At 35.5% G+C, this 13280-nt stretch overlaps 1 protein-coding gene across 1 annotated transcript in view; it reads right to left on the reverse strand.

Annotated features, from left to right (window-relative positions):
* Window positions 1-13280, reverse strand: part of CDC40 (cell division cycle 40) — a 37878-nt gene that overhangs the window by 15366 nt on the left and 9232 nt on the right. The window contains exons 2-5 of the mRNA XM_014879297.2: window positions 12829-12915; window positions 11452-11581; window positions 2483-2566; window positions 423-562 (exon numbers count right to left, since the gene is read on the reverse strand). Of these exons, the coding sequence (XP_014734783.1) occupies window positions 423-562; window positions 2483-2566; window positions 11452-11581; window positions 12829-12915 (441 nt within the window). The remainder of the gene's footprint in view (window positions 1-422; window positions 563-2482; window positions 2567-11451; window positions 11582-12828; window positions 12916-13280) is intronic.

Genomic DNA, 13280 nt, shown 5'->3' on the forward strand with positions numbered 1-13280 from the left:
CTATGTGCACTGAAAAGCAATATTATCTTTTTATTCATAGACTAAAGCTAAGCACTGACTGAATAAGAAGGATATCTGTTTGTTGGATGGTCCAGGGTGTGTGTATTTGTGTATGTGATATTGAGGGTTTTCATTTGCCAGTTTTTTTCAAAAAAGTTTTACTTTCATTTTTTTTTCCCAAGCTGTTTCTTTTAATCTGACGCTACATACAGATTGAATTAATTTTATTTCCAAAAAGTGTTCCAAATAATTGAATGCAGAATATCTGGAACATCTTATTTGGACATATTACCTAAAATGTTTCTATTACCCCAAAGCATAGCATAGATCTTTTGCTTGGACAAGCACTAGTGCAGCTGGATCTGTTGAAACCACTGCCATGTACTGACAATTTGTATCCATTTTGTTAAAGCAGTACTTACTTCTGATGGTTTGGCTACTTCTTTTTCATCAACATACTTTGCCCATGGTCCCAGAAAACCATCAATATTAGATGCATCATTCTCCTTGAATTTCTTCCTTTTTTCAATTTTCCTTTGTCCTGTTTCAAACACTGTTAAACCTGAAGAAGGAAACAATACACTGACTAACTGCTAACACAGAATACATCAGAGGTTGCCCCATAGTTAGTTTAAAGTAAAAAGCCACCATCACAGCTTCTTTCAGTATAAAAGACAACATGGAAAAAGTATTTGAGTAAAATTGGCCAAAGCATTGCTCTCTTTTCCAGCTATGAACACTGCTAACACAGTAACAAAGTAACCACTTTAACTGTGTATCCTTGCTTGTTAGAATATTTAACCATGCATGTACCATAAATTTTTAACAGTAAGTCTGCAGACTGTATGAATACATCAATTTTCATGCTTTAAACAGTGTAGTTTTCGAAAGTAAAGTCTTCTTGGCTTCTGATCCCTCTGAACCCTCTTGGTTTGAAAAAAACCAGCCCCAAAACAAAAATAAGAAAAGTGTCCCAAAACACCAGCCACAATTGTGTATTTTAATTTAGAAAAAATTCATAGAATTATAGAATGATTTGGGTTGAAAGTGACCTTTAAAGGTCACCTACTCCAACCACCTTACAATAAGCAGCAACATATTCAACTATATCAGGTTGCTCAGAGTCCTGTCTAACCTGAACTTGAACATTTCCAGGGATGGGGCACCCACCACCTGTCTGGGCAACTTGCTCTAGTATTTCATCAACCACATTGTAAAAAATGTCTTCCTTTTAACTTAGTCTGAAACGATCCTCTTTTAGCTTAAAATCATTACCTTGGTCTTACTGCTACAGGCCCTCTTAAAAAGTCTGTCACTATTGACAGTCATCTCTCTCCAACCACTTGTTCCTTCATAGAAATACTAGCTTTTCACAAATACTGCACCCTCAGATTTTCATGTGCCAATCATTGTCATACAATATAGATATGGGAGGAAAAAAGCCCTAGGTAATAATTTTAACATATTTTAAGTTTTTCAAGCTTGTATACACAATTATGTTCAATTTTCAAATAATGTTTTCCTGAAGCAGCACAAATACTCATCTAAGAGTAAAAGAGACACAAATAAGAGGAAAATAGGCAATGTAGAAAGTTAAGTAGTGATCAGAAGGAACTGCACATTAATCAAGGGTTCTCTTAAAATGAAGTATGAAATTCCGTTAAGAAAAGTTTTTAAAAATTTTTTTAAATGGCTTAATCTTAGTCATTTCCTTCTTTTGAAGGAAAGACTGAAATAAGCTTGGATATATTCTGAGGAAGAGGACACAGAAATAAAGATCCTTTGTATACCCACGTGAATAGGATATTTGAAAAAGACATGCAAGGGAAAGCATAACCATGACATTAACACAGGCACAGTTTTCCAATGCCAACAAGTCTCTTTGAGTGTTAAATATCTTGTATCAAAGTATTAATTACAAACCCCATGCCTCTGGTAGTCAATCCTCCCAGTGGCATGCCATGCTGCTACCATTTGGCAACCTTCCAGTGGTTTTTCTTTTCCAAATAGCCCAAAGAGCTTAACTTTGCTAAGCTGAGATAACATGCAGCTCCCAACAGGAGTACCAGAGGTAGCACACAGTTTGCTCCTGAGGAGCAGTTATGGTGATTAGCTCAACACACAGGTATCCTAATGCAGACACATGACAACATCAGCTAACACAGAATTTAAGAGGACCAAAAAGCTGTTTCAAATCGTACAGATTAACTGTACTCATGCAACAGCACATTGCAAATCCTATTCTGAAATTTGTCATGACAACTTGAAACATTTGCTACTTTCAAGAAAACAAAACACTCCAATATCTCTCTTCCCCCTCCACATCAAAATTGCAACACATCTCTTCTTTATTGTTTTTTTTGACATAGGTAAGTCTCCTGTAACACCTTCCTTTGCTAATACCTATTCCATTTCTTAGTAAAGAAGAAATGAAAACAGTTAAGAGATGCAAATAATTTATACAAGATTCTGAATTAATTACCTTGATTTTTTTCAGCTTCTTCTACAGAACCAATATATTTGGTAGCAGCTTCAGGGTTATCTACAGAGGGATCTAATGCATAACCTGGAACAAGAGGAAAAAAGTACTGTTATTTCAAGTTATTTCAAGCTTTTCAGTTTTGTACAGCTTTTACTACTCTGTCCTTCTGCAAATTCTTTCCTATTAACTCTGAACAAGATGGGGACGAAGAAGGATTGAAACTTTGGAATCTCATTAACTTTTCTCTTGGCCTGAGTATAAAGATTACTATAAAGTAGTACTATGAGGCCCTTGAGTACATATTGCTATCAGAATGCTTAAATTTGCACAACACAGAGAAACAAATAAATGTAATAGGCAACAGTTAACAACATAAGATACAAAGAGTGGGTAATCACAAGCAGTCAAGTCACAGAATCTGGTGGGAAGGGACCCCAGGATGCCCCTGCTACAAGCGAGGTCAGTGCTGAATTCAGGCCAGTTTGTTGCAATGGAAACATTAGATTTTGAAATACCATAGCAACGTCTTTTTGTAGGAACGTGGTATAAGGAAAAGACTAGCTCAAAATCTTATGTCAGAGACACAGAATGTTAAATGGATGCTGCTTTAGTGCAGGGCACTGCTCTTTGGTTTGCAAAGCCACTAAGTCACGTGGAAACCAGGCAGTAGCTGCTGCACACACAGAGCCCTCTGGCTTCAGGAGCAGCCTTCTGCTCTGCTCACTACTTCTGCTGGGTCAAAGACAGTGCTACTCATCTTTGGCTGTCCTGGGGTGGCAACAGCTGGAAGGCAGAGGACAGAGGTGGGGGAAAAATAAATCAAATAACGTTTTCTAGGGCTTTCTGTGTATTCTGCCTCCCACAGCAAAAATTACTCAATCCTCCTCCTGCCAGAAATGGGAAAGCTTCAACTTGAAAGGAGTTGCTTTAACTAATGTAGATGCAGTTATGGCCTATAATTCTTAAAATAATTAAGTATTCACATCTTCATTTCCTGACAACAGCTATTGAGCCTCAATAAAAATGAAACAACCCCAACCACAACAAAATCTGCTGCATTTACTCTCATAAATAATTTAGAAAATGAACCAGTGTTTCACAGCTATTCAGGATATTGACAATTTCAATACATATATCCAATCTTTTTCTCCATTTCTCCCGAAGTGGATAGCATGATCTTATAAGACAGACAAATAAATTCATTTGGTTTCCAAGGAACAGGTGGTACACTGAACACTTACTGACCACCATGGCTTTTTTTTTTTTTTTTGGGAAAGACTGCACCCTGGCGGACATAACACCAATTTTTATTAAATATTAAAGCAACAAAACGTCTCTTGATGACTCAGTGAGAATTTCTCTGTATCAAGGATGAAAAAAAAAAAAAAAGATATTGAACGATCAGTAAAAGTAATCACACACACATAATGAATTAAATCCTAGAGCATACAATCCAATTCCTGTATTTTTGTTGATTCACAGAGACAATCATGAGCACAGGAAGATTATCCAGTCCATTCTGGAGACCAATGGCTCATAAAGGCACAATACAAATGCATACAAGTTGAGTAGCTACCAATATCATTTCCACAGCCAAAGGAGATTGTCTTCTCAAACGTTTTTCAGAAAGATTACTCTTCTAGAACATAGTCCAATTAATTTTTTTTTAGATGCTGGGAAAAAAAATACTATTGAAATTAGTAGAAGAGCCATTCTAAGAACATAGCAGGTATTCCCTTCCAAACAGAGCAATCCACCTACTGAGCAGCCCTGTAGTTTCAAACTTGGTAAGGCTCAGCTGTGGAACAATGTATGTCCAGATGACATAGAGAGAAATATATGCCCATGTCATCTTGCAAAATATACATTCCCACTATATCTAGGTTAAACAATAAAAATAATTTATTCTAGACTCTTAATAGGATTTACTTCTATGGACAACCAAACTGAGCCAACACTGCAATCAGACTTCCCCTAATTTAGCTGCCTGCTTTTACTAAGCCACTATGCCAATGAGTTCTCTTCCAAGCTATAAGGTTTCTGTTAACAGAAGAGAGATATTACTTTGGATTTCTGTCAAAATCAATACAGTGGCTTACTTGTCCTCCAACTGTATTGACAACATCTCCGGGACTCTATTTGCTTGGTACTTGTAAAAGAGGGACAGTATTCCCATGAATAGAGTCCCTGGGCCAAGCACAGCTTCCCGTGGAAGTGGAGACTTCTTACAGTTGAGTTGAATTTGGTCCAGCATCATTCTCATAGAAAAGCTCTGAACAATTTCTACTTTCTAGTGGATATGTGAAAGGGAATATTTTCTTTCTGGCTGGGACTCCTAAACGCAGCTGCAAAAGACAGCTTGCTTTTATCCTACTCAGCTGGTATCCCACATAATGTGCCCTGACTTCTATGTCTCCTTCAGTTTTAATTAGGAGGCAGATATTTCCCACAACATTTTAGCAATGAAAGATACAATTCCACCTACATCCATAATTTCAGTGCACCTGAAAATGGTTGGTTAAATAATTAGACTTTGATGTGCATTCCAGAAAGACAGTTCATTAAAGCCTGTTTACACTGCACTGTGCAATGCAGCACATAGAGACCCAAGGTAGCTCAGGTATGAAGAAAAATACAGCTGTACTAACCCACTCGGCACTGGCATCTCTGTAGAATCAAAGTAGTCAGAGAATAAAGTGCCTACAATTGTTAACAGGTAATAGTGACTGTAGGTGTTGTATGTAATACGAGTAGATTAAAAAAACCAAACCCACAAGTGTTATTTCCAAGTCAGTTATTTTAGGCTCTTAAAGTATCAGTGTTAGTGATACATAATCCTGCTATAACCAAGTTACTGAGCACTCATAAAGAGCTTTGAGATTCATGGAGAGAAGACTATTTCTTATTAAAAAGGGCATTAATATCTTGTGAAGAAGAGATTTAAAAATACCAAATGTTGCATGAATGAAGCAGTCCACTTTTAGGATGAGCACTGATGCTCAAATAGCTATGAAATGGCTAGAATATTCACGAACAGTTTGTGTGCAGCATGTAAAAAATAATCTGTAATTCTGCTTCCAAAAATGTATGTGTGCTCATTTATTGACTTTTTAATCAATACTTAAAAGGGATTTTTCAAGAAAAGAGACTCCTTCAGCTGAGAGCACAGATACAGAAGAATAAACGTGTGCTGTAAGTTAGGACTTCCTAGTCTTTTTTGACATGCTCCTAGGAATATAACATTGTAAAAAATAATGTTAGATAAGCATTTTAAATCATAATGTGGAGGGGAATTTTATTTTCTAGAGAGACAGCCTTCATTTGATAGTTGAAATTAAAATAAGACTGCCTTATATCAATGGAATCAAACCAGGGTAGGTTACCTAGGACTGCAGAGCCAAAACTGGTTACCAATTAGAAAAGTCAGACTCCCAAAGAGCAATTATTAATCGTTTTCCATTAAACTGGGAGAGGATCTTTCACAAGATCATAAAATGCCTACTTGGACTATTTTATTCAATGTTTTTTATGGATTATGCCATCAGAATACTCCTTTCAGGTAGCTGTAAAGGGCAATCAGGACTCCTTTTTTCCAAGTCAAACAGTACCAAGCTCTCTCAGACGCTGCAGATTTTAACCCTAATGTGGAAAACATTTCCAGTGCCTGTAACAACTTCACTTCCCCAAACTCCTGGAATAAAGAGAAACTTACTGAGATGATTAGGTCTCATTTAAATTAAAAAGCAGATGGCTCTGAGAAGACTGAAAGAGTACTTTTAGATAAAATACCTAGGGTACTTAAATAATACCTAAAGAAATATAATACTTAAAAAAATACTTAAAGAAAAAAAGCTATTTGCAATGACACACAATCTTTAGAAACTCATATCCTCAAGGAAAAGGTAGCACAGAAATCTGAAATCTCAGGTAATAGGGACAGTAATAATCATAGAATCCTATTTAAACTGAAGGTAGGGAAATGGAAAATCCAAGCACATGCAAGATGACAGAAGCTAAAACTAATGCACAGTGAAATATCTTGTTTTAAAATAATAAATAACATAATTGGTAGGACAGTACTGATGTAGTTGGATAGAATATATACTTTACCAGGTAGAAAGAATACAGAAATAAGATGGTCATGCCAGTGGGGAAAAACGTGCTCTATGCCATAGAAAGCTTAAACACAAATCAGATTAACAAGTTAATAGTGTTAATGAGCATTAAATGATCCTGTGGACTGAAACTCCAGGTCTATGTAGTGGTGAGTACAATTGCCAGAAATCCCAGAGTGACCATTAAGACAGAAAATGCAGTAACCATGAAATGATAACAGAGATGGTGCCAGGAAAAGAAACACAGTAATAATGACATATTTTAGTCATCTCCTTGTAGCAGACTGCACAAATCTCACAGCAAGATGTGATGATTTTTACACCATGTACTTGTACCATTAAGCAGCCACGCTAGAGATTCACATAAAAAAAAAAAAAAAAAAAAAAAAAAAGCTAGTTGAGCAGTGCAGGATACTTGATTTACTTAATTTTAAGATATTCTTTCTAAGGACACACATTTTAACAAAGACCATAATGGGGTATAAAACTAACATTGTTGACAAAGCAAAGGAAGATATAAAAACATTTATGACAAAGATTTCAATCTCAAACCAGGAGGGTTATATTAAGAAAAGATTTTTAAAAGGAACAGAAAGTGAGCACCAAAGGGTAAAGGCTTTTTCAAATGTAGGAGCACTTCAAAGACACCATGTAGGAGAAAAAAACTAATGCCCGCCAGCTAATAAAAGATGACTTTAAAGGAACCAGAAGGAAGTAAGCACAGCTGAATACTAAGTAAAGAGAAAATTTCTTAGAAATAAGAAACTATTCTTCAAAGAGTTCAAGTTGCATCCAGATGTGGAAAATACAAAGACCAAACTCCAGCAGACAAAGTAAACACAACACTAAGGCAGCCTGCCCCCAAAAGCGAGGGAAATCTTGTAAGATATATAAACTAACACTTGTCCTTTGTCAAAACTGGCAGGAACAGAAAGTGTACCCGACAATGTGTAGGCCAACAGATAATCAAGGACTGAAAAGAGCATCTATGACGATGGTATTAAACACATGTTGATCATGGATTATGATTATGGAGCTTGGGTAGACTCCTATGCCAGAACTTTCTTTATGGGTAACATGACACCGTATCTACCTCAAAGTGAAATGCCAAGAAACTAAAGAGTCAAATAAGTTATAATAAAACACCAGGATCAGAGGCAGTCACCCAAGGATCTAAAGTCAAATCACAGTGCAGATACTCTCACCGAATATCACCTCAATATGACAAAAAAGCAATGTATCAAATAAAAGGTGTTTCAGAGGAGATAGGGAGATCAACCTGCCAGACATTTGTACAGTTAGAAGAGTAAAGGAGTAGAAACTACAATAAAGAAAGGGAGTATGCAATTGGATGAGCATCATATATTGCAGGAGAGCAGACACCACAGTTTCCTCTACAGGTAAATTACAATGACAAAACTCCAGAATATTTCTGAGGTAACAATCCTGCAATTGAGCAAAGCTTAGTTGATCTTGGATACCTTTACTAACCAAGTTAGACTGATTACAGGCTGCCTCAAAGACACTTAAAAAAACCTACAGGTCCTTACATGGTCAATTGATGAAAAGTTATTAAAACACTGTCAAGAATATTTGGTTGGTTTGCACAGCACAGGAAAGCTTCTGGTGGATTCATACTCAGGCCCATGACATTCAACATATTGATAAATGATCTGGAAAAATGGAGCAAATAGCTTTGAGCAAGTTACTCACAGAATAAATTCACTGTGAGATTAACATGTAGCCACTGTGCACTGCTTTGCTCTCCATCTTAGGAGCAATACAGTGGAACTAAAAGAGATACAGAAGAGAGACAGGGACAGCCACAGGCATGAAAAGGCTGCAACTGAGGAACAAGAAAATTGATCAGATCTATCCAGCTGGAAAAAAAAAGGAGACTGAGAAGAAGCTATGGTCAAGATCTATAAAGTAAGAAATCACACAGAAATGGTGAATAAGAAATGATTGCTCATTTTGTTTTCTAGCATAAGAAACTAGGGGATATGAAGTCAAACTAGAAAGCTGTTAAGTTCCCCAAGTTGGAAACAGAGATACTTCCTCACACAAGGAGTTGCTAAGCTGCAGAGCTCCTGAAAGAGGTAACTGTACAAAGAAAAATTATATGGGTTCAAGAAGCAGCTGGAAAAGTTTGTCAGAAAGAAAAAAATAGAAAACCCCCAACAAATTGTCTGAAAATTAATAAATATATAAGCATGGCCCTTGGTTGACAGATTGCATACTTAAAAGAAGTATTCAGATGTATCACTATTTTCTTGCTTCCTTCTTCTACTCCTCAGTAGATGCCCATTGCTGGCCTCTTGTCTAATAGAATAAAGGGCTGGAAGGACCTTCAGTCAGTGACAGCATGGAGGTTGTTAGCTATCCAAGCATCACAAGAAAAATGTACCTTTAAGAGTAAATATTTACTGCACAAAAAGTAGATAAGAAAGACCAGTTGCCAAAAAATACTTGGATTTTGTTTGTGATTAATATACAGGTTTCTCAATGAATATGTATTAACTTTCAGGACTATACATATTATAAAGCTGTCTTGGTTTTTTGAGAGACACTGAGACAGTTGAGCTGTTTTGGATACATGATCTCATTTACTATCCTCATCCTTCATTTAGTCACTGCTTATCTACTCACCAGCTATTGCAGATTTCTTCGAGATCTCCTGCCTTAGTGCAATGGTGCTGAACAGAGTAAGAGACCAGAAGTCTCAAGAACTGCAGCTTTTAAAAGAGAAGTTTATTCCTGTTCTTCTAATAGGTTATGACTCAGTCTTGAAAAAGATATATGGCTTGGGTTTATGCCTATCAATTTTAGTTGCATTTTTAAACTTGGTGTTTTCTGAGAAGATATTTATTACATCCTTCCAAATGAAAAAGAGAACATTGAAAATATTAATAGACAACTTTCTGACAACTTAAAGGAGTGCTGTTTTTAATAGATCTTCTACTGAGACAGAATATCATGCTCATTCACTGCATCTTCTAGCTTGAGCTTCAGCTTCTCAGTGCTGGTTCATTCTTGCTGTTTAAATTGCCTGTATCTGAGCCTTTTCATAGTTCCATTGTCACTGTATCCAGATCATAATCTACTGAACATTTCTAGAAAGCTGAATGATAGCTACACAGTTGTCAGTGACACGAGGTTTAAAAATACACTTCTATACACGCTTTTAATACAGCTTTCAAGACAGATGAATCTAGCAAGTCTACTCAAAACTACTTCTGTTGGTTATGTCATCACTATATAGCAACTTTCTCCAAATGAAACTTTTCAAATAAAAAAAATCTCTAATGAAACACTATATGCCTACCGGCACTTTTTCTCAGTATCTATTTTACACACAAAAATGTTACATTTAATTTCAACCCAAAAAAACGTTACATTTAATTTCACTGAAGAAAATCTAATCTGTCTATTCAGAGCTTGAACAGAAGCTCCTACTTGTATTGTCTGTCAAGTTCTAATACCAAAATCACAGTCAAGTAAGTTTAAATTATACTATGAAACTAGATACCCATTTCTTAATATTGTCATTTTGCTTATATTCCACATCCTAACAACTCATTGAAAAGTACCTATTAGCTAAAACTATGTAAGAGAAAAACTGTCATTAATATATTTCAATTTTTAACATTTAAAAGAAAGCTTCAAATAAAAGTGAAGTACAAAGAAAAATTGATTATGGGATAGTCTCTGATGTTAGGCATTTTCTTCCACTGTAATACCTAGTTACCACAGATGTTAGCAACAAAGTCCCAATCTCATGCATCACAGAATGTAGTAAGTGAATTCAGGCATGCATAAAGCCCTAATGAAATTAAGGATGCTTGTTTAGGAAGTTGATTTTTGTGGCAAAACAGTTTGCAAGAAGTAGTATTTTGAATGTAAATATGAATAAAGAAAGATGCAAATCTGTAGTGCAAAAAGTTGAGTGTTGTGACATTTTAAGTTAACAGAGGAAGTATCAGATCTTGCCTAAAAATCTGAATTTCAAGCATATAAAGAATACTTCATCTGAGCAAGCACTTGCAATCAAACTTAAAACAGAAATGAAATCTTACAATGAAACACTGGAAAAAAATTAACCATTGTTATATGTAAACACATGGCAGCTTTGTTCTTTCAAATGTGTGCAAAAGAATGTTTAGAATCCAGTCTTTCCATATTTTTCCTATCTAAAAAAAAAAAAACAAAACCAATTATTCTTACAATTCGTAAAAAGTCTGCTTGAACCTCAAGCTTCCCCAAGACTCAAATGTTTTATTATTTTTCAAGTGCCACTATTTACAAAGGAAAATGTTATTCAAGATAAGAATACACTGACCACCAACACAGTTCTTTGGGTCTGTCTTTGTTAAGACTATTTTAATAATACATTCCCATTCTCCGCAAATCTGATTGATTCCATTTGTATCGAGAGGCAACCACTGAAGAACCTGACAACTCAGTAAGGCTTCCTTATGGTTTTGAGGCAGAATCACATGAAACAATCTATTTGCATAACAGATCTACAGTTTGTCATGTGAGAAGCGTGAAATTTTGATTTGTGTTTTCTATACTTGATGCAACTAATAGAAGGATTAATTAAGAGGGGCTTGCTAGGAGATCGTACACTGGATTCCAGTTCAAAAGGGAATTACAAAATGAGATTTCCCAAATAAATACTATTATCTCTATTCATATGGATTCTTATTCAAAAGCCTTTTCTGATTTTATTAATTCTGATAAAAAGCAATTTACAGAAGTTACAGTCCTATTAATTGTTCTGTCAAGACCATCATAATTTGTCCAACCTGAGTATGATAAAGATGGACGTGAATTCCACTGTCAGGGACTTACCATAGGTTGCAAATGTTCTCCTTTGTTGTTCAAACATGAAATCATTGATGTGAGCTGGTTCTGCATATCCAGAAAGCATGTTTCTAGGTGCAGCCATTTGCTGAGTCCTAAATGGATTTTCTGGTCCAAACTTCATCAAAAATGTTAAAACAAGGTGGAGCAGGATTAGTAATTTGTTATTTTTATGTATTTACTTTTTCAGAAAAAAAAACACAGCAAAAAAAGAGATCTGTCTTTCAAAAATGGTAATGCAAAATCACTTCTTTGTGACTACTGAATAAGCTTGATCATCTGTTATTTCACACAGTAATCACACAGTTGTTCTAGACAGTTGATTTCAGGATTGAACTTTCTAGCCTGTATTACTGGCACAGAGCTCAGGTTGATATTGACTACTTGACATGTTGGTGCTTGACAGAACCAACACAGACCGTCATTCAGTATGGGACCAGTGCAAGCATTCAGAAGACAACACCCAAGGTTGTCCCACATTAGGTTTCCCTAACTAAAACATTTACACACAGCAGCACTGAAGCAAGTTAAAATCAGTACTTTTGTTCGCACATGTCATGGCTTTGATACGTTGCAAGCTCGCTATGAAAAGGCCAATTTATGTGGTTCCTCAAAAGGTTTTCTAAACATAAAGCATAACTAATGAAGGAATCTGAGACTGATGCAGTATTTGTCTACCTAGAAGGCTACCCCCTGGTTGAAGACAAGACAAACTGTACAAAGAAGTTAAATATGGTAAAAAGTTAAATGCTTGAACAGCTATTTTTATCTTTCAGATAGCCTGTCAGTTATAACAAAATGGGAAGTGGTTCACATGGCACCAGGCAGTCTAAATTCAGTCTTAAAAGGTTTTTCACTATACAAATTTAGCACAGCTCAAGTTACTAAAATTCTTAACACTCATATGAATAATTAAACTGAAAATACTCTGATTTTAATGTTAAATCCTCCTCTTAAAAGTCTTATATCTGCAAGTCTTACAAATGTTAATTCTGCCCTAATGAGCACAATAAGTAAATAGCAAAAATGTGAAAATAGTAAACAACCACTTCAATGCAGTTCATGTTTAACTCAACATCTTTATAATGGTATTTTTCTATCTTAATTTTAAATTTTTATAGCTGTAATTCTGACAAACATTTTAAGACTCTTCTTAGAAGAGCTTTATGCAGAATATTAAAATTCAAGCACTAAAAATACCAACACACTTGTGTAGAATCTATTTTTCAGTTTGCTCAAATTACATTCCAAAATGCAGCAAGCATCCAAAGAAGTTGTCTTATAGTAAATTCACATAAAATTTATACAACCTCTGCCCTTTAAGCCAAAGTCGTTTCTGCTCTAAAAAACAACATGGTTTCTTACCTCAGGTGCAAACATGGTTTCATAAGTGGGATTGTATTGAACTTCCTTGATAGCAGGATCAAGGTGGACTCCTGTTTCCACATCTTCCTGAAATAAAACAGACATATTAATAACCTATTTTACACACAAACACATTTAAATATATGACATTACCTTCTTTCAGTCCAAATTAGGGCTGTAGTTCAAGTAGACATTTTCAGCATTATGAAAGAGAAGAGCACCTTGGCCAAAGTTTCTATTTTAAAAAAATATTGATTGCAAAACCAGTGTTATGCAGTCACTGAGAAACTCATCTAAAAGGCTTGAAGACTTTTGCATATGAATAATTATTTATTTTTATTTAAGGATTTCATGCACACGTTTTTAAAACAGCAGCAAGATTGAAGGAAAGCTTTTTTCTTAGGATGTTTGAAAACCAAACTTGTAAAAAACAACCAATTAAAATGGTCATG

The sequence above is a fragment of the Sturnus vulgaris genome, chromosome 3 (genome assembly GCF_052056855.1).
Source record: "Sturnus vulgaris isolate bStuVul1 chromosome 3, bStuVul1.hap1, whole genome shotgun sequence".
NCBI classification, from domain to species: Eukaryota; Metazoa; Chordata; class Aves; order Passeriformes; family Sturnidae; genus Sturnus; species Sturnus vulgaris.